At 36.0% G+C, this 20,777-nt stretch overlaps 1 protein-coding gene across 1 annotated transcript in view; it reads left to right on the forward strand.

The window, feature by feature from the left end:
- The window catches only part of MMP16 (matrix metallopeptidase 16), a 378,595-nt gene that overhangs the window by 203,532 nt on the left and 154,286 nt on the right, over window positions 1-20,777 (forward strand). Inside the window, exon 3 of the mRNA XM_043879324.1 lies at window positions 3,189-3,311. Coding sequence (XP_043735259.1) covers window positions 3,189-3,311 — 123 coding nt within the window. The remainder of the gene's footprint in view (window positions 1-3,188; window positions 3,312-20,777) is intronic.

Consider the following 20,777-nt stretch of genomic DNA (forward strand, 5'->3'; position numbering starts at 1 on the left):
GTATTAACTTAGACTGGGAGCTCTTCAAGAGCTTGTCTTATCTTTTTATCCAGATGTTTTTCATATATCTCTTAGCATATTATAAAAGCTTAAAAATATTGTAGGAAAATGGATCAGGATGGAATGAGTAAATAAATAATTGGAGCATAAGAAAAAATTATATGAAACGGGAAAAAGCTAAAGAAATACATAAGGAACTTAGCAGAGACATCTTTGAGCATAGGAACCAAATTAATACTCATCCCTAAAACCCTTGTCCTTTGGAATATGCAGTGCTTCACTGAGAAAATTTTTACTGAGCCAACATGTGCAGAACTTAAAATGGAGATTCACATTAATAAGTTTGAATGTTGAAAAAAACATGACTATTTTCATCTTCTAATTTTGTGTATTGTGGAAGTAATTCTAGAGAATGTATCTTCATTGAAAATATACCTTATCCCGATAACATATCAGTATAAATACAAATTGTAAACTTTTATCCTACTATCCATTTTATTTTTTTATTTTTTCCTACTATCCATTTTAAAATGATTTTTCCTCGTGGAGTGTTTGCTTAAATCTTTTCTTTAGTTAAATGTAAGTGTAGTCACATCCCACATTAAATATATTTATTAATATGTAATAATTAAATATTATTTGTTCTCACAATACTTTCAGGGAGATAAGTCAGAATAAGTACTTACCTAAGAAATATAATTTTTGGTTGAGAGTATGATTAATGAAATACTCATATATAAAAGCCATTAAAATTTTCATAAGTCCATCATTAATGCTTAATATTTGTTAGCTGAGTATATCTAGATCTTATAGAATATAATGAAAATATGTTTTCATTAAAAATGTCTCTATTCGCCTGTTTATTAAGCATCTTTTAAATGCTAGGAATTGTACAGGTACTGGGAGTATGTAGATCCCCTGCCCTTGACTGTTTATTATAGTCTAGTGAAATGTCCTTCAAATTTAGTGATTAAGAGAGTCCTGGGAAGTAAGACGTCTCAGTTCTTAGTTCCAGAGACTTCAGCTTCATAGAGCTGGATAGCCTTCTAGACATTAGCATTTGCAAGACATCTCAGTTGGTTTGGAGACTTTAAAAAAAGGAAAGAGTGATTTGCTTAAGTACTTCTACAGTGCATTATAAATGAGAATGGTGTTTTTAAGCCTGGTAACCCCAGTGTTTACATTATTACTGGCAACAGAATAGAAGAGGACAAACGTATAATGCTTATCAGGAAAGTGATGTCTTTCTTAAAAAGTAAAAATTGTGCTTTCGTTGTTGCATGACACTATTATGTTTATAAAAGCTGGTTAGCTGATTTATCCATGTAATATGTTAACTATTCCACTCATTTTCATGGAATGGACATCTTTAGACAGTCACCTCTGTAGTCAATTAGTTTCTATATAAAGAGCGTAGAAATTAAGTATTTGATGAAATATAATGAAAATTGATTCTTTTCTCATTTCTACTTTCTGAACCATGTAACATCATGAAGATTCTGCTTTAGTTTGTAATTGTTAAATAAAATGAATGGTAAAGTTATTTTATGAGTCACTAGTGAAAAACTTATCAAAATCATGAAAATGTTTCTCGGTAGACAAGAGGAAAGTACATAGAAAACATGACAATGGTCAAATGAGACCTTCCAAAAAAAAAAGTTAGACAACTGTATCTATATAAGCATTAACAATCAATAAGTCAAAACCAACATTTTATTTTCCTAATGTTAATATTTAAATTTTATTTGTGTGATACTAAACCTCATATTCAGAAAAAAATTCTTAAGCATTAAGTTTGATTATTATGAAGGATTCAGAGAATGGCTGTTATTTAGAAATTGGAATAATGCTTAAAATGAAAAGAAGAAAAAAATGGAAAAAGGCAAATGTTATTTGGATTTTTAAAATAATTTCCTTATGTGTAAGCTAGAAAAGAGTAGCATATATCTCCTTGTTCAGTTCAGTCGCTCAATCGTGTCCAACTCATTGTGAGTCCATGGACTGCAGCACACCAGGCCTCCTTGTCCCGGAGCTTGCTCAAATTCATGTCTATTGAATTGGTGATCCCATCCAACCATCTCATCCTCTGCCATCCACTTCTCCTCCCGCCTTCAATCTTTCCCAGCATCAGGGTCTTTTCCATTGACTCAGTTCTTTGCATTAGGTGGCCAAAGTTTTGGAGTTTCAGCTTCAACATCAGTCCTTCCAATGAATATTCAGGACTGATTTCCTTTAGGATTGACAGGTTTGATATCCTTGCTGTCCAAGGTACTCTCAAGAGTCTTTTCCAACACCACAGTTCAAAATCATCAATTCTTCAGTGCTTTGCTTTCTTTATAGTTCAACTCTCACATCCATACATGACCACTGGAAAAACCATAGCCTTGACTAGACAGACCTTTGTTGGCAAAGTAATGTCTCTGCTTTTTAATATGCTGTCTAGGTTGGTCAGAGCTTTCCTTCCAAGGAGTAAGTGTCTTTTAATTTCATGGCTGCAGTCCCCATCTGCAGTGATTTTGGAGCCCCAAAATGTAAAGTCAGTCACTGTTTCCGTTGTTTCCCCATCTATTTGCCATGAAGTGATGGGACCAGATGTCATGATCTTAGTTTTCTGAAAGTTGAGATTTAAGCCAACGTTTTCACTCTCCTCTTTCACTTTCATCAAGAGGCTCTTTAGTTCTTCTTCACTTTCTGCCAAAAGGGTGGTGTCATCTGCATATCTCCTTGAGTCCTGGAATTGAAGGCCATGTAGTAGATTTTTAAAATTATTGAATGTAAAGCTATAAGAGACCTTAGTTATAATTAATTGTACAAAGCCTCATTTTATGAATGAGAGTTACCCAAAGTCATATATCTTGTTAACAACAGATTCTAGTTAGAAGCTTCAGAATACCTATTCCCCATTTAACTCAAAGTGAATTAGAAAAATTATGTAAAGGATATGAGTTATAAACTAGTTATTCTTGATCATTTAGGAAAAAACATATACTTTTTTCTTAGATTCAAATGCGATAAAACACAAAATTTCCTTTCTTAAATAAATTTTTAATATATATATTTAATAAAATGTCCTTTATTAATTTCTTTTCCCAGTTTTATTATCACTGTCATAACTTCTCATTGGGCTTCTTTTTGAAATTAATCTTTAGATTTGTTGGGTAATAACTGGAAAATGTTGCTTTTTGCAGCTGGATGAAGAAGCCTCGATGCGGTGTGCCTGACCAGACAAGAGGGAGCTCCAAATTTAATATTCGTCGAAAGCGGTACGCGTTAACAGGCCAGAAGTGGCAGCACAAGCACATCACTTACAGGTAAAGTAGCTAAGCATGATTTATTTATTTATTTATTTTTTACCATTTTTTACAACTATTTGACATTTTTGTTGAGATCTTATACACATTGACTCCATGGTAACATATAGTGATGTTCTGGTAACATAAGGAACCAAAAATTGCAATTAAGAGAATAAGTTGTCCATCTGGGGGCCCAGTACACAGGCATTTCTTGAAACACTTTTGTAAACTCGATCTTCCAGCTTCCTTAGTGAATTCTAATATTCTGAGAAATTTTCAAATGAGTATTCTAATACACAACATTCTTTAACAAGTATTCATGATCAAAAAAATTATCAAAGTACGTAAATAATTGCAATGTAAACAATATGTCTTTGAATTATTAATTAACTTTTAGTGTTAGTGCAACCATTTCACTTTCTATTTTTGACAACGATGCAATGTATCTTCTGTTCTTGTCTGCAATGAAGGATGCCCAGGGGATGAGAGTATCTTTCAATCTGGAGTGGCAGTTGGCTCCTGGTGGAGATGTTCATATTTATTCACTAATTAATTGAACAACATTTTTTTGAGTCCTAGTTTGGACAAAGAACAGTGCTAGGTTCTGGAGGTATAACAATAAATAAAGCCTAGAGACTTCACCTTTCCTCGTGGTATTACAGTCATATGGAGAAGTTGAACAGCCATATGAATGCGATGCCCGTTTTGAAAGGGAAGCAACCGGATGCAAGAGAAGTATAAGCCATGGTCATTCAACCTAATTTAGTAATCCAGGGCTGGTCTCCCTTCTGTCTTAAAAGTAATAGGGTATATTAAAGGAAATTCTCTATATGATCACCTTAATAGAGACAGAAATGTGTTCAAGAAAATTTAATTCCACTTATGATAATTTGGAATTAAAGCAAAGAAGATGTTTAATCAGAAAAGTGGCATCTACAAAGACAAAAATCACCACTGCCTTATGTATTTCACATATAACATGAACACTATAATGTGAGGTGTTGGGAAAAATACTATTAAGGAAAACAACAAAGTACTTGCTCTTTCTACCCGCTTCCAACAACATTGCACAGCTGCTTATAGTTGTAAGGTAATAAAATAAAATAAAAGATGTAAGGATTTTTAAAGAAATAAAACTATCTTTAGTCATAGTTGTATTACTTTCTAACAGAACACCCAGAATAAACTCTAGATAATTTTTTAGAAATAATAAAATATACCCAGGTTAAAAAAAAATAGATTTTATTTTTAGAGCCATTTTAGGTTTACAGAAAAGTTGAGCAGATAATACAGTTATTCTCAACCCCCTCACCCCCAACTTATATACACACTCACACAGTTTCTCTCTTATTAGGTGTTTGTTACAATTGTTGAGCCAGTATTGCTATATTACTGACTAAAATCAATAGTTTGCACCAAAGCTCACTATTTGTGTCACAGTTTTACAGATTTTGAGAAATGCATATCATAGGGCATTACAGTGCCCGCGTGTGTGCATGCGCGGTCACTTCAGTCATGTCCGACTCTCTGCTATCTGTAAACGGGAGCCCAGCAGGCTGCTCATTCCATGGGATTCTCCAGGCAAGAATACTGAAGTGGGTTGCTGTGCCCTCCTCAGAGGATCTTCCCAGCCCAGAGAGCAAACCCATGTCTCTTGCATTGCAGGCAGATTCTTTACCACTGAGGCACTGGGGAAGTCCTGTAGAATTACAGTATCACACAGAAGAGTCTCACTGCCTTGAAAATCCTTTGTTGCACCTAGTCATCCCTCTTCTCTGGAAACTACTGGTGGTTTTAATATCTTTATGGTTTTTGCCTTTCCTAGAATGTCATATGGTTGAAAACACCAACCATAGCCATTTCAGCTGTGCCTTTTCAGACTACCTTTATTCACAAAATAATATGCATTTAAGTTTCCTCTGTCTTTTCATGACCTGATAGCTCATTTCTTTTTATTGTATTACTGAGTAATATTCCATTGTATGGGTTTATCACAGCTTGCTTACCTGTTCATCTGCTGAAGATTTCTTGGTTGCTTCTAGTTTTGGGCAATTATTAGTAAGGTTGATATAAACATGCATTCTGGTTTTTGTGTGGGCTTTAGTTTTCAACTCATTTGTCTAAACACCTGGGTGTGGAATTTTGCTGATCATAAGGTAAGACTATGGTTAGCTTTTTAAGTAACTACCAAACTATCTTCCAAGTGGCTATACCATTTTCCATTACTACCAGTGATGAATGAAACTTACTGTTACTCTGCAAGTTTGTCAAGATTTAGTGCTGTCAATGTTCTGGATTCTAATAAGTGGTTACTCAATTTTTTAACTCACAATTCTCTAACGAATTGTGAAGCTAAGCATATTTTCATATTTTACTTGTTTGCCATCTGCACATCATCTTTTGTGAGATGACTGTTTAGATCTTTTGATCAACTTTTGAGTTGTTATTTTAAGGGTTCTATGTATATTTTGGATCACAAATATTTTATCAGATATATTTTCAATTTGTTGTCTCAGTCCATGGCTTGACATTCCATTGTCTTTTCAGTATATTTTGTAGAAGTTTTAATTTTAATGAGTTCCAACTTATCAATTATTCTCTTTTCTATATTGTGCTTTTGGTGTTTTATCAAAAAAAAACAAAAAGCATATCCAAACCAAAGGTCACTTAGAATTTCTCCTATGTTATCTTTTAAAATTTTAATAGTTTTACATTTACATTTAAGATTATGATCCAGTTTTGAATTTTGTTTTTGTGAAAGGTGTAAAGTCAGTTGTCTAGAATTCAAGTTTTTTGCCCATGAATTTTCAGTTTTTCTAGCACTATTATAGGTTAGAAACACCATCCTTTCTCTATTGCCTTTGATCTTTTATCAAAGGTCAGTTGCCTATGTGTGTAGGTAAATTTCTGGGCTCTTTATTCTGGTTCATTGAATCATGTGTCTACTCATAAAACAGTGTTACATTTCTGGATTACTATAGTCTTGATATCAGATACTGTCAATTTTCTGATTTTATTCTTCAGTATTTTGGTGTGTATTCAGCACCTCTTACCTTCCCACATAAACTTTAGAATTAGTTTGCCATCAAAGGCCTCCCTCAGAAATATTCTGGGTTCAGTCCTAGACCAGCACAGTAAAGTGAATATATCAGTCAAGCAGAAATAGCAAATAAAATAAATGTCATGATTTTTTGGCTTATCAGTATGTCTAAGTATAGAAGTTATGTTTACACTACACTGCGGCCTATTAAGTGTACAACTCCATTATGTCCAAAGCACCATGTGCATGCTTTAGTTAAAAATACTTTATTGATTAAAAATTGCTAACCTTCAGTTGTTGATAACTGCTGAGTGATCAAGGTGGCGGTTGGTGAAAGTCATGGTCTGAGGCAATTTCTTAAAAGAAGGCAATAATGAATCTTGCTACACTGATTGACTCTTTCCTTTATGGGTGATTTCTTTGTAACATTCAGTGTTGTTTAATAGCAGTTTACCCACAGTAGCCCTTCTTTCAAAACTGAAGTCAGTTCTCTCAAACTCTGCCACTGTTTTATCAACCAAGTTTACATCATATTCTAAATCCTTTTTCTGTTATTCCAACAATCTTCATGGCATCTTCACCTAGAGTGGATTCCATTTCAAGAAACAATTTTCTTTGCTCATCAGTAAGAATCAGCTTCTCATCATTTAAAGTTTTATCATGGGATTGTAACAATTCAGTCATATCCTTAAGCTCATGTTTGCTCTTCATTGTCATGTTATTTCTACAACATTTGCAGTTATTTCTTCCACTGAAGTCTTGAACCACTCGAAGTCATCCATGAAGATCAGAATGAATTTTTTCCAAACTCCTATGAATATTGATATTATATCTTTCAATGAATCATAAATGTTCTTAATGGCATAAAGAATGGTGAATTCTGTCTAAAAGATTTTCAGTTTACTCAAATTCATCAGAGGAATCACTATCTATGGCAGCTATAGCCTTACAAAATGTATTTCTTAAATATTAAGATTTTAAAGTTAAAATCACTTCCTAATTCAAGGGCTGTATAATGGATATCGTGTTAGTAGTCATGAAAACAACATGGATCTTGTATATCTCTATCACAGCTCTTGGGTTACCAGATGCATTGTCAGTGAGCAGTAATATTTTGAAAGGAATCTTTGTTGTTGCTGTTTTTCTGAGTGGTAGGGCCTCAACAGTGAGCTTACAATATTTGGTTGACCATGTTGTAAACAGATGTATTGTCATCCAGGCTTTGTTGTTTTAACCAGCAACCACAACAAGAAAGAAAGAATAAAGAGAAAAGAAAAAAAAAATTCCAGAATGAATTGCAGAACAAATGAAAACATAAGGATAAAAATAAATGTTTTTCTCGGGTCTCCCTTCTCCCACTGTGAGCCACAGCTCCCTTGTGCCTCCCAAGGAGACCCTCCAGTGCTGGGGAGGCCTGGTCCCTGGACTTGATGTGGGGACGGCTTGGACTCTATCTGGCCCTTCTCCTGCATTTGATTGTCTCCAGTGACCCCAGTTGCCAGAGCTAGAGTGTTTTCTTTTGTGGAAACACTCATTGTCCTTTTATATATTCTGTAGACATAGAGTCTATCCAGTTGACTGTGTGAATTTAACCTGTAGCTTAGACAGCTGATAGGAAGGTTTTCAAACCTCTTCCTTTGTCGCTCTGCCCCTGGAGCTCAGTGGCGGTTTTATCCCCATCTCTGCATGTGCATCGCCCACAGGAGTTTGCTTCCAAGGATGCCCTAAAGGACTTGAGTCTGCTCCAGTGAAGACCGGGCCTGGAGGTGGTGCAGCTGTTTTGATTGCAGGAGGCTTGGCGGTGCCAGATGTGCAGAGAAGCCAGTGGCCACGGGCACGGGCGATATGACTCTATTAGGATTCTTTTCTCGCCTCTGGCAGCTGACACCCAACGTGCCTTCCTGACTGGTCCTTCTCCATTGCTTGGGCCAGCAGCTGCTCAAAGACCCCTGGCCGGGGTCCTTCTCTGTGCTCAGTTGCCAGTGCATGCGTGTGAGGAGAGGGAGGCTACAGTGACGGCCATACTCCTCCACATGACTCAGCAGTAGCACCCTGCTTCCATGGTCTCCAGGATTTCTTCCAAAGACACTCTTCATCATGAACTTCCTCTCCCCTGCCCCCTTGAGCTGTCTCCCTGCAGTCATCGTCGGTCCTTGCACTGAGATTGCTCCCCGAGCCCCACGATCCAGCTCCCAGCCACCGTGTGCACTGGTAGACTTGCATCCCTGTCCAAGGACATCATCCATGGCAGATTGTTCTGTGTGTTTCTTACTTCATTCGGACTGTCACAGATCAGCTGCTTCACTCTATAGACGTCGAGTCCATCTAGTTGATTGTGTGAATTTAATCTATAGCTTAGACAGCTGATGGAAAGGTTTTCAGACCCCTTCCTTTGTCGCTGTGCCCCTGGAGCTGGAGCTGGAGTGGTGGTTTTATCCCCCTCTCTGCATGTGTATCATCCACAGGAGTTTGCTCAAATGCTTCTCTTCTGTCCGAATCAATTGACCGGCTGTGGGGCTCTCTCCCCGGCCTCTGCTCCCCGACTCCGGGTTGCAGGCCAGGTCCTATTCACTCTCCTCCTCCTTCCTTTCCCTCAACCTCCTGAGTTGTGCCTGGGTCCATATATTCCTTTCCACTGGTCAGGGACTCTGCCAGGTCTCAGCTGATGCTCTGTGAGAACTGCTGCATTTGTGGATGTGTTCCTGATGCATCCCTGTGGAGAGAGACTACTCTGAGTCCATCTACTCTTCCGCCATCTTCTCCTCCTTCCTCTAGAAACACTGAAATAGACTTTGTGTCTTGCAGCTTTCCCATTTATAATCCACGGGTATTATACTGAGCCTCACTGATGCGGTACAAGGTATTAGGGTGAGGAAGCAGTCTATAGCCCTGTGATTAAATCTGCTTTTTAGGTGGCTGTGACTTCTGGGAATTGTATCTGCGGAATTTATCTCAGCCTTTTAATTTTTTCTTATACTACAGCAAAATGCTTCAGGGACTTTTGCTTCTGATTCTCTGTAGTCTTCTGTCTCTCCAGTTTTGGGGGTTCCAGTTCGCTCTGTAACTGCAGTTCTCTGATGGAGCTAAGAATTATTTTTTGTTTGCTCAGCATTTGTTTCCCCCTTATTGTGAAGTTTGGAATTACAACTGCCAAACGCTTTATATGTTAGAGCAGAAACTAGAAGTGTTTTTACAAGATCAATATACAAGGTACACAGACATTCACACAGAGTATAATCTTTACAAAAATGACATTTAAAATAGACACGAAAATATAAGAACAAAAACTAAATTTACAAAAGATGTGTAAACGCTTTAAGAAGAAAATTAGGAACTTGTACTAAATGACATAAGAAGACAAAAAATAAATTAGAGCAAAATATATTTTGCTCTTAATAGAAAGGCTCAGTATAATAAATGTTTAAATTTTTCATAAATTGAATGCAATTTTAACAAAATTCCCAATAATATTTTTATTTAAATTTAACAAACTGACTAGAAAATATCTGATTATTAGTGAAGGTCCAATATTAATAAAAATGTTCCCATTTACTAGATATGAAGACTTTCTTAAATCAATACTAATTAAGGCAATATGTGATATTAGCACAGAGAGATAGACAAACAGTCCAGCAGTGAAGAGATCACAGAAATAGATCGATCCCTTTATTTAAAAAAAAATGATTTATGCCAGAGTAGACTGTGTAGATCAGTGGAGAAATGATGGACTATTTTACTTATTAAGTTATTCTGTGATAATTGATTATTTATATTAAAAACAATGAAATTAGAGTCTTCATACCATATAAAAATCAAAAAATACTAGTTGGATTAAAGTATATTATCAATTTGAGACCTATAAAGTTCACTCAACTATATATGTTGATATTTAGTGTTTTAATTTCAGATATTATTCCTTGTCTGATCTAATTTCCAAACTTTTGATGACATACCCTGTTTAGTCTCTCTATATCATTGGGCAGTAACTATACCATTCATTTTAAAAAGAAAGAAAGAGGGAAACTGTTGAGAATGATTATGGTTAGAACTGATCATAATTGTATTTTTGTTGAGTCCCTATACTGACAATTGTCTCAGCTAGTTTTGAACTTTCAAATAATCAGGTATTTATCCCTATAAACTTCCAGATTATTTTTTAAATGTTCTATTATTGATATGCACATCATGTGATTAAGAGTTTTGGAGTAAGAATGATCTGGATTTGAATCCTTGCTTTGATACTTGCTCTCTGTAAAGTCAGAATCAAGTTACTCATCCTTCCTAAGTCTCATTTCCCCTGTGTGAAAAGAGAGTATTATAACAACACCTGCCTCATAAAGCTTGGGGGACAAGTCAGACAGTAGGGGGAAGAAAAAAAAGCACAGTGTTCAAAACATAATTAGTGCTTAATACATTCTGATTAGTATCTTAACTCCTTTAATTTATCAGACAAATCCCAGAACTTGTTGAGAATATTATGATAGGATAAGAGAAAGTTGAGAGTGAGAGCTAAGGCATATTGTCTTTTAATATATGTAAGGTGTTAAGAAGTTGCCTTGTGCATGATAAGTAACATCATTTGCTACTACTTTTTTATTTTATTATATTTAGGAAAGTAAATACAAAATATGACATTGGAGCTCAAAAAATAATTATTCATGAAAAAGATTGCTGAAAGTGCCATTACAGAATAAAGATAAAAGTTGGAGTCAGGGTAGTTGAATCTAGGTTTCAGTTGATTGCAAGCTCATTATGAGCCAAAAGTATAATGTGGCTCAAAAAATAAAAAGCTGGGGTGTCCAGATTAGAGCTATAGAAATCAAAGTGTTCAAAAAGTGGAGATGCTAATTTTTTTTCTTTGCTTTGCTGGCCATGTCTTATCTCATGTATCCTTTTTGCCTTGTGCCACCATATTTTAGCTGCTTCTTGGCAAAATAAATCAAAATATTAAGAGATCTTGAGTACAGTTTGCATGAGGAAGAACTCAAGATCAGAGCCAAGGATTCTCAACATGGTGGAAGAAGTATTTATGGGAGAAATTTCCTGTTATTCTCAAATATTTAAAGGCTTTCCAAAAAATCTAATATTTTGAGCTACTGGAAAATTAAACCATTTATCCTAAAAGTCTTTCCCATCATTGGAAACATATAAACCAGGAAATGTATTCACTTGTCAGGGAAGTTAGGGAACATGTGTGGAATGGTTGGAAAGTTTGATTATATAAGTTTAAGATGTCTTTTTGCTGTAATGGTGAATGGTATTGTTTCCTTAATTTCTCTTTCTCTTTTCTCATTGTTAGCATATAGGAATGCAAGGGATTTCTGTGTGTTAATTTTATATCCTGCAACATTACTGTATTCATTGATTAGCTCTAGTAATTTTCTGGTAGAGTCTGTAGGGTTTTCTATGTAGAGGATCATGTCATCTGCAAACAGTGAGAGTTTAACTTCTTCTTTTCCTATACCAAGGAAACTAGATCTGAAAGAGACACATGCACCCCAATGTTCATTGCAGCACTGTTTATAATTGCCAGGACATGGAAGCAACCTAGATGCCCATCAGCAGACGAATGGATAAGGAAGCTATGGTACATATACACAATGGAATATTACTCAGCCATTAAAAAGAATCCATTTGAAGCAGTTCTAATGAGATGGATGAAACTGGAGCCCATTATACAGAGTGAAGTAAGCCAGAAAGATAAAGACCAATACAGTATACTAACGCATATATATGGAATTTAAAAAGATGGTAATGATAACCCTATATTTAAAACAGAAAAAGAGACACAGATGTACAGAACAGACTTTTGGACTCTGTGGGAGAAGGCGAGGGTGGGATGTTCTGAGAGAATAGCATTGAAACAAGTATACTATCAAGGGTGAAACAGATCACCAGCCCAGGCTGGATGCATGAGACAAGTGCTCGGGCCTGGTGCACTAGGAAGACCCAGAGGGATCAGATGGGGAGGGAGGCGGGAGGGGGGATCGGGATGGGGAGCACATGTAAATCCATGACTGATTCATGTCAATGTATGGCAAAAACCACTGCAATATTGTAAAGTAATTAGCCTCCAACTAATAAAAATAAATGAAAAAATAAAAAAAAAGATGTCTTCCTATATTTAAAATGTGGGCTTGGAAGGAGCTTTCTATAATCAGTCTATTTAAATGGAATGTCTAGACCCCTGTGTCTTCCACTTTAATGACCTCAGGGTTTGATGCCTAGAAATGGGAACTTCTGAGGTCATACCATGTATGTGTTCTTAAAGGTACATATAACAGATGCATAATATGCATGCTGGTTATAAATGTAATAGAAGTACTGGTGGCCATTCACCTATTACTTGAATCTTTATGGTCAATTTTCTTTGACAAAGTTTGATTTTGGATAATTAGGTGTCTGTCATTCAGTAAACGAAATGTTCCCTTGCTATCTCTAATTTTCTTAAAAACATCTCTAGTCTTTCCTATTCAGTTGTTTTCCTCTATTTCTTTGCAATGATCGCTGAGGAAGGATTTCTTATCTCTCCTTGCTATTCTTTGGAACCCTGCATTCAAATGGGTATATCTTTCCTATTCTCCTTTGCTTTTCGCTTCCCACCTTTTCACAGCTATTTGTAAGGCCTCCTCAGACAACCATTTTGCCTTTTTGCATTTCTTTTTCTTGCGGATGGTCTTGATTCCTGTCTCCTGTACAGTGTCACAAGCCTCCATCCATAGTTCATCAGGCACTCTGTCTATCAGATCTAGTCCCTTAAATCTATTTCTCACTTCCACTGTATAATCATAAGGGATTTGATTTCGGTCATATCTGAATGGTCTAGTGAACATTTCATGCAAAGATGGGCTCAATAAAGGACAGAAATGGTATGGATGTAACAGAATGAGAAGATATTAAGAAGAGGTGGCAAGAATACACAGAAGAACTATGCAAAAAAGATCTTGATGATCCAGATGACCATGATGGTGTGATCACTCACCTACAGCCAGACATCCTGGAATGTGAAGTCAAGTGGGCCTTAGGAAGTATCACTACGAACAAAGCTAGTGGAGGTGATGGAATACCAGTTGAGCTCTTTCAAATCCTAAAAGATGATGCTGTGAAAGTGCTGCACTCAATATGTCAGCAAATTTGGAAAACTCAGCAGTGGCCACAGAACTGGAAAAGGTCAGTTTTCATTCCAATCCAAAAGAAAGGCAATGCCAAAGAATGTTCCAACTACTGCACAATTGCATTCATCTCACATGCTAGTGAAGTAATGCTCAAAATTCTCCAAGCCAGGCTTCAGCAATACGTGAACTATAAACTTCCAGATGTTCAAGCTGGTTTTAGAAAAAGCAGAGGAACCAGAGATCAAATTGACAACATCTGTTGGATCATCGAAAAAGCAAGAGAGTTCCAGAAAAACATCTATTTTTGGCTTTATTGATTATGCCAAAGCCTTTGACTGTGTGGATCACAATAAACTGGAAAATTCTTCAAGAGATGGGAATACCAGACCACCTGACCTGCCTCTAGAGAAACCTGTATGCAGGTCAGGAAGCAACAGTTAGAACTGGACATGGAACAACGGACTGGTTCCAAATAGGAAAAGGAGTACATCAAGGCTGTATATTGTCACCCTGCTTATTTAACTTATATGCAGAGTACATCATGAGAAACGCTGGGCTTTTCTGGAGGAAGCTGGAGGAAGCACAAGTTGGAATCAAGATTGCCAGGAGAAATATCAATAACCTCAGATATGCAGATGACACCACCTTATGGCAGAAAGTGAAGAAGAGCTAAAGAGCCTCTTGATGAAAGTGAAAGAGGAGAGTGAAAAAGTTGGCTTAAAGCTCAACATTCAGAAAACTAAGAGCATGGCATCCAGTCCCATCACTTCATGGCAAATAGATGGGGAAACAGTGAAAACAGTGGCTGACTTTATTTTTTTGGGCTCCAAGATCACTGCAGATGGTGATTGCAGCCATGAAATTAAAAGACGCTTACTCCTTGGAAGGAAAGTTATGACCAACCTAAACAGCATATTAAAAAGCAGAGACATTACTTTGTCAACAAAGGTCCATCTAGTCAAGGCTATCGTTTTTCCAGTGGTCATGTATGGATGTGAGAGTTGGACTATAAAAAAGCTGAGCACAGAAGAATTGATGCTTTTGAGGTGTGGTGTCAGAGAAGACTCTTGAAAGCGACTTGGACTGCAAGGAGATCCAACCAGTCCATCCTAAAGGAAATCAGTCCTGGGTGTTCATTGGAAGGACTGATGTTGAAGCTGAAACTCCAATATTTTGGCCACCTGATGTGAAGAGCTGACTCATTTGAAAAGACCCTGATGTTGGGAAAGATTGAGGGCAGGAGGAAAAGGGGACAACAGAGAATGAGATGCTTAGATGGCATCACCGACTCAGTGGACATGAGTTTGGGTAAGCTCCGGGAGTTGGTGATGGACAGGGAGGCCTGGCGTGCTTCAGTTCATGGGGTCGCAAAGAGTCGGACACAACTGAGCGACTGAACTGAACTGAACTGATTCAGTAAATGATTATTGAACAGCATTTTGAGGCAGAACTGTCAGTAGACGGATGAGTTAGGCAAAGGCCCTGTTCCTGTGGAGAATGTAGTCTAGTATGGGAGACAGGTAGGAAAGTGAATAATTGTAAAACAGTGTATTTTGTGTTACTTCAAGACCATACAGGAGCTTCAGTTCATCAGTGACCATACCCATTTTATGTTATGTAATAGAGCTTCTTCTCAATAAATAGTTGTTGAATTAATTAATGAATTCTTAGTAGACTTTGATTAAACTTTCTCCAAAATATTAACATGACCTTAATGAGTCCTACCTTTATCACACAGATCTCCAATTCCCAGGTTTACTGAGTATTATATAAAATATATTTAGCCTAAATTCCTTTTCTCTGTAAAATATAAACTCCAAAATATTTTATGTAATAAATGGCCAATGGGATTGGTATCAACTGCCAGATAAATCTATTTAAAAATCAATGAGTAGTTTTATTAATTGATATGATAGTACTATGTTGTATTAACTGTATAGATTTCCCTAGTAAATTCTTCGTTTAGCTAACCTTGATTTCAAGTTCATGCTTCTGTGACTACTGAGGTTATAACCCTAGAAGTTATTATTTTACTCTACCAAACATACCCAGAAAAGAAACCTAGAAATTGCTAAAGAAAATTGCTTCTGGAAACATTTCTCATCATTCTCTCTCAACCCAGTGAGCTCACTGAACTTGATTATCCTCTTGACCAATCTGTGTATCCACTATATAAATAAGACCCATGTAGTCCATGGGGTTGCAAAGAGTCAGACATGCCCTAGCAACTGAACAACAACAAATGCCCTACGTGGAAAGCTAGCATCTTTGGAAATAGTCAAATATTTAACATCAGCTTTCCTAGAGAGACTCTATAGTCAATCTCTACTCTGATGATTTCTTGTATTTTAAAAAACAAAATAAAGCCTCATCAACTATAGAAACATAATATGTGTAAATGTAAATTAATCTATTTAGTTGTCCTCTGATAGAATATTTTGATACATTCTGGATAAGGATCTGCTGATAATTTAAATACGTAGTTTATTATTTTTACTCTTTTATATTCTTAGCAGTTGTCTATTTTCCCAGCTATAATAAATTCCATTGAATTGCTAGTCATTTTTAATCAAATGATAGCATGCTTTTCTGAACAACTATTTTTCTCTACTAAATTGAGTAAAAGTTATTTAGACTTGGTCATACCAAAATATCTTGACATAAGTATATCATATACCCTCTGTGTCTTATCTAAATGTCAAAATATTCAAGTTTTTTTCTTATATTGAAATTAGAGAAAAACAGTACTCAAAATTTGAAAAAGATTCATCACTATATCAAAACTTTAGGGGGGATAATCATTATCAGTATATAAGATTTTATTAAAGAATTGGTATGCACCCAATATGTTAAAACTAGAGAATTCTGACTCTACAAAGTAATTTTAGGCATTGGGTAAAATTTACTGTCTCCTGAGTACCTAGAGTTTACTTGATTTGAAAGTGATGAAACCTTTGTCAATGCCCTTGTTTCACATTTCCTGTAACTTATGTTCGAATGAACAAATGTATGATAATTTTACATTTCACGTTAATTTATTTTACAGAACTAGTAAAGAAAATTCTAGTAAAGAAAAATCCATAGTTGATAGAGTTTTGTTAGTAAGTCTTTCTCCCCAAATTTAGTTTCTTTAAATGTCAAATTCTCACATTAAAAAAAAATTACCCTAGAAATAGTGAACTAAACTTAATATTTCACTTATTATGGAGAAATTTTTGTTTTTCTATTGAGAACTTCTGTTGGAGAAGGAAATGGCAACCCACTCCATTATTCTTGCCTGGAAAATCCCATGGACAGAGGAGCTTGGTAGGCTATAGTCCATAGGGTCGCAAAGAGTCAGACACGACTGAGCGACTTCACTACACTACTGAGACTGTAAAGCAGAGTTTAAGTTTTTTCTAAACTTTTAGTGTATAATCAGTCAGTTCAGTCGCTCAGTCATGTCTGACTCTTTGCGACCCCACGAACTGCAGCACGCCAGGCTTCCCTGTCCATCACCAACTCCTGGAGCTTGCTCAAACTGATCTCCATCGTGTTGGTGATGCCACCAACCATCTCATCCTCTGTTGTCCCCTTCTCCTCCCGCCTTCAATCTTTCCCAGCATCAGGGTCTTTCCCAATGAGTCAGTTCTTCACATCAGGTGGCCAAAGTATTGGAGTTTCAGCTTCAACATCAGTCCTTTCAATGAATATTCAGGACTGATTTCCTTTAGGATGGACTGGTTGGATCTCCTTGCAGTTCGAGTAACTCTCAAGAGCTTTCTCCAACACCACAGTTCAAAAGCATCAGTTCTTCAGTGCTCAGCTTTCTTTATAAGTCCAACTCTCACATCCATATATGACCACTGGAAAAACCATAGCTTTGACTAGATGGACCTTTGTCAGCAAAGCAATGTTTCTGCCTTTTCATATGCTGGCTAGTATATACTACCAAACACCAAAATATTTACTTTTTTTCCTTACTTTAATATTATAGAGAAACTGATACTTTAGTTTTGGAAAAAATTCATCACTCTGTTAAAGCAGGAAGGAAAAATACTCCATTATTAGTATACAATTTTTTTAATTAAATGAATTGGTATCAACTCAATGAAGTTAAAACTAGTGAATCCTGACTTTCAACAGTAACCTTAAAAATAAGTTAACATAGTTTGCCTTCAGTACCAATTGTTCTGTTGCAAAATGATGTCTTAAATTTCCCATTTGGTCAATTTTATTATGTAGCATTGTGTAAGATGTGATTATTAAAGATAATATTTATTATTATTAAGGTAAAGTTTATAAAATTTACCAAACTGAAATTTAAGAGAATCATTAAGATAGCATCATGAAAATGCCCAGTAGAGAATTTAAAAAGTGAAAATACTGTCTTGTTAAAATGAAAAATGTTAACTATAACCATTGTATTTCTGCCAAGAAAGATAAAGTAAAAGCACTTTAAAATTAAATTACTTTGTTTTTAAAATATAACATTTTTTATTTTATTGTATCATATTTTTGCAAATATATATTAGCAATTTTATGTATTATATACTAGAATATCAAGAATAAGTTATTTTACTTTTAATAGCACATGATCTCTCTGCACCCTTAATTATTTCAGTTATTAGTAAATACAAAATGCATCTCTTAATGGCATTCAGATTTCTAAATTGTTTTTGTGTGCACCTAATTCAGAATTCCAGGTTCAACTTTGAAGTGCACTAATGTATCATACATATTTTTTTACTAGAATAGAGATGATTTACAGTTATGTGTTAGTTTCAGATTTACAGTAATGTAAATATACAATAATGTAAATATTGTGTGTATATACACACAAATATATATATATATATATATATATATATTCTTTTTCAGGTTCATTTCCCACATAGATCACCACAGAATATTGAGTAGACATCCATGTATAATACAGTAGGTCACTTTTAGTTATAGTAGCATGTTTATGTCAATCCCAAACTCTCCATCTATCACTTTCCCCCACGTTTGCTCCCTGGTAACCACAAGTTTGACTTTGAGGTCTGTGAGTATGCTTCTGTTCTGTAAAAAAGTCTATTTGTATAATTTTTATTATATTCCACACATAAGTGATGTCATGTGAAATTCGTCTTTGTCTGACTTCAGTTTACATGGTAATCTCTAGGTCCATCTGTGTTGCTGCAAATGACATTGTTTTGTTCTATGTTATGGTTGAGTAATGTTCCATTGTATACATGTACCACATTTTCTTTGTCCATCCCTCTGTTGGTGGACATTTAGGTTGCTTCCATATCTTGGCCACTGGGAACAGTGCCGCAGTGAACACCAGAGTGCAACTGGGAATGTCAGTTGCTACAACCATTATGCAGAATAGCATTGAGGGTCCTTAAAAAGATATAAAACTCCCATAGGGTCCAGCAACCCATTCCTGGGACTATGTTTGCATAAAACTGTAATTTGAAAAGATACTCGTGTCTTGCATTTATTAATGACATCACAAATATTGTAGTTAAGCACGTTTTGGAAACTCATCAGTGCATAGCTTTGAAAAACATAATGATGTGTTTTCAAGTCCAAATCGTACTCCACATTTATTATTTTTTATTATATTGCTTCATTATTCTCAGAACCATTGTATGCTTATATGTCTATCATACCAATACAATTTCATTTATTTTCTTTATTGTAAGGTTATCCTGTTTGAAAATAAAGCAGTTTCTCCACTGCACATTCAATCCAACATTAATTCCCATTAAAAATTTATCAGCAGAGCATAAACTGAAATGGTCTAACTCTTCACATCTCCATGATAGCCTCTCTAGTACATGTCTCTAATTTCTGTTGCTTAAACTTCTGAAATGTTTTACTGTGTCCAATTTTGTCCCCCTTGTCATTTTTCATCAGGAGTACTGATCTTTGTAAACTGGAATAACACCAGGATACTTCTCTGCTTAAAACCCTCCCGTGGTTTGCTTTCAGAGAATATAACACACTCCCTGCCAATTCTCTTTCAACTCATATCACTGTCCTGAGTGGTCATTTGCCACCAGTTCACTAAACAGACGCATTATCTGAACTGGCTGGAAATTCAGTCTGAGGCAAGTAGGGCTCTATTTGTCATTGATATCCCATTTATCATCTACTTATCTCACCTCCTCACCACTCATTTATAACCATACATAATTGTATTTTTATTGTTTATCTCTTATCACTAAAATAAGTTCTACAAGATCAGAGACTTATTCACAGCAATATGTCTAGCACCTAGAGCAGTACCCATGATGTAGTATGTTCTTTGAAATAGTTCTGCAATCTGCTAAGGTGGGGAAGAAAATATAAGACTGCGAGGAAAATTAGACAAATTTCAAAGTTAAAACATTAATCTGCATGCTCAATCAGCCATCAAACAGGTAATTAGGAAGGGAAATCATAAACAAAACAGAAGACAACCCTCAAATTGGGGGAAACTCTTTGCAAATGAAGCAACTGAAAAGGAATTAATCTCCAAAATAAATTAAAAAAAAAAAAAACTCATGAAGCTCAATGTAAATTAAAAAACCCAATCAAAAAATGGGCAGAAGATCTAAATAGAATATTTATCTGAATAAAACACATAGATGGCCAAAGAAGAAATGAAAACATACTCCATATCATTAATTATTAGGGATATGCAAATCAAAACTGCAATGAGGTTTCACCTCACGCTGGTCAAAATGGCCATCACCAAAAATTCTATAAACAATAAATGCTGGAGAGGATGTGAAGGAACAGCCCCCCTCTTCTGCTTTTGGTGGGAATGTAAATTAGTACAGCCACTGTGAAGGATAGTATCAGTTCAGTTCAGTCACTCAGTTGTGTCTGACTCTCTGCGACCCCATGGACTGCAGCACGCCAGGCCTCCCTGTCCATCACCAACTCCCAGAGATTACTCAAACTCACATCCATAGAGTCGGCCATGCCCTCCAACCATCTCATCCACTGTCGTCCCCTTCTCTTCCCACCTTCAATCTTTCCCAGCATCAGGGTCTTTTCAAATGAGTCAGTTCTTCCCATCAGGTGGCCAAAGTATTGGGAGTTTCAGTTTTAACACCAGTCCTTCCAATGACTATTCAGGATTGTCTTCCTTTAGGATTGACAGGTTTGATATCCTTGCTGTCCAAGGGACTCTCAAGAGTCTTCTCCAACACCACAGTTCAAAAGCATCAATTCCTCCTCACTCAGCTTTCTTTATAGTCCAACTCTCACATCCATACATAACTGCTGGAAACACCATTGCTGTGACTAGACAAACCTTTGTTGGCAAAGTAATGTCTCTGCTTTTTAATATGCTGTCTAGGTTGGTCATAG

The sequence above is a fragment of the Cervus elaphus genome, chromosome 21 (assembly GCF_910594005.1).
Source record: "Cervus elaphus chromosome 21, mCerEla1.1, whole genome shotgun sequence".
Classification (NCBI taxonomy): Eukaryota; Metazoa; Chordata; class Mammalia; order Artiodactyla; family Cervidae; genus Cervus; species Cervus elaphus.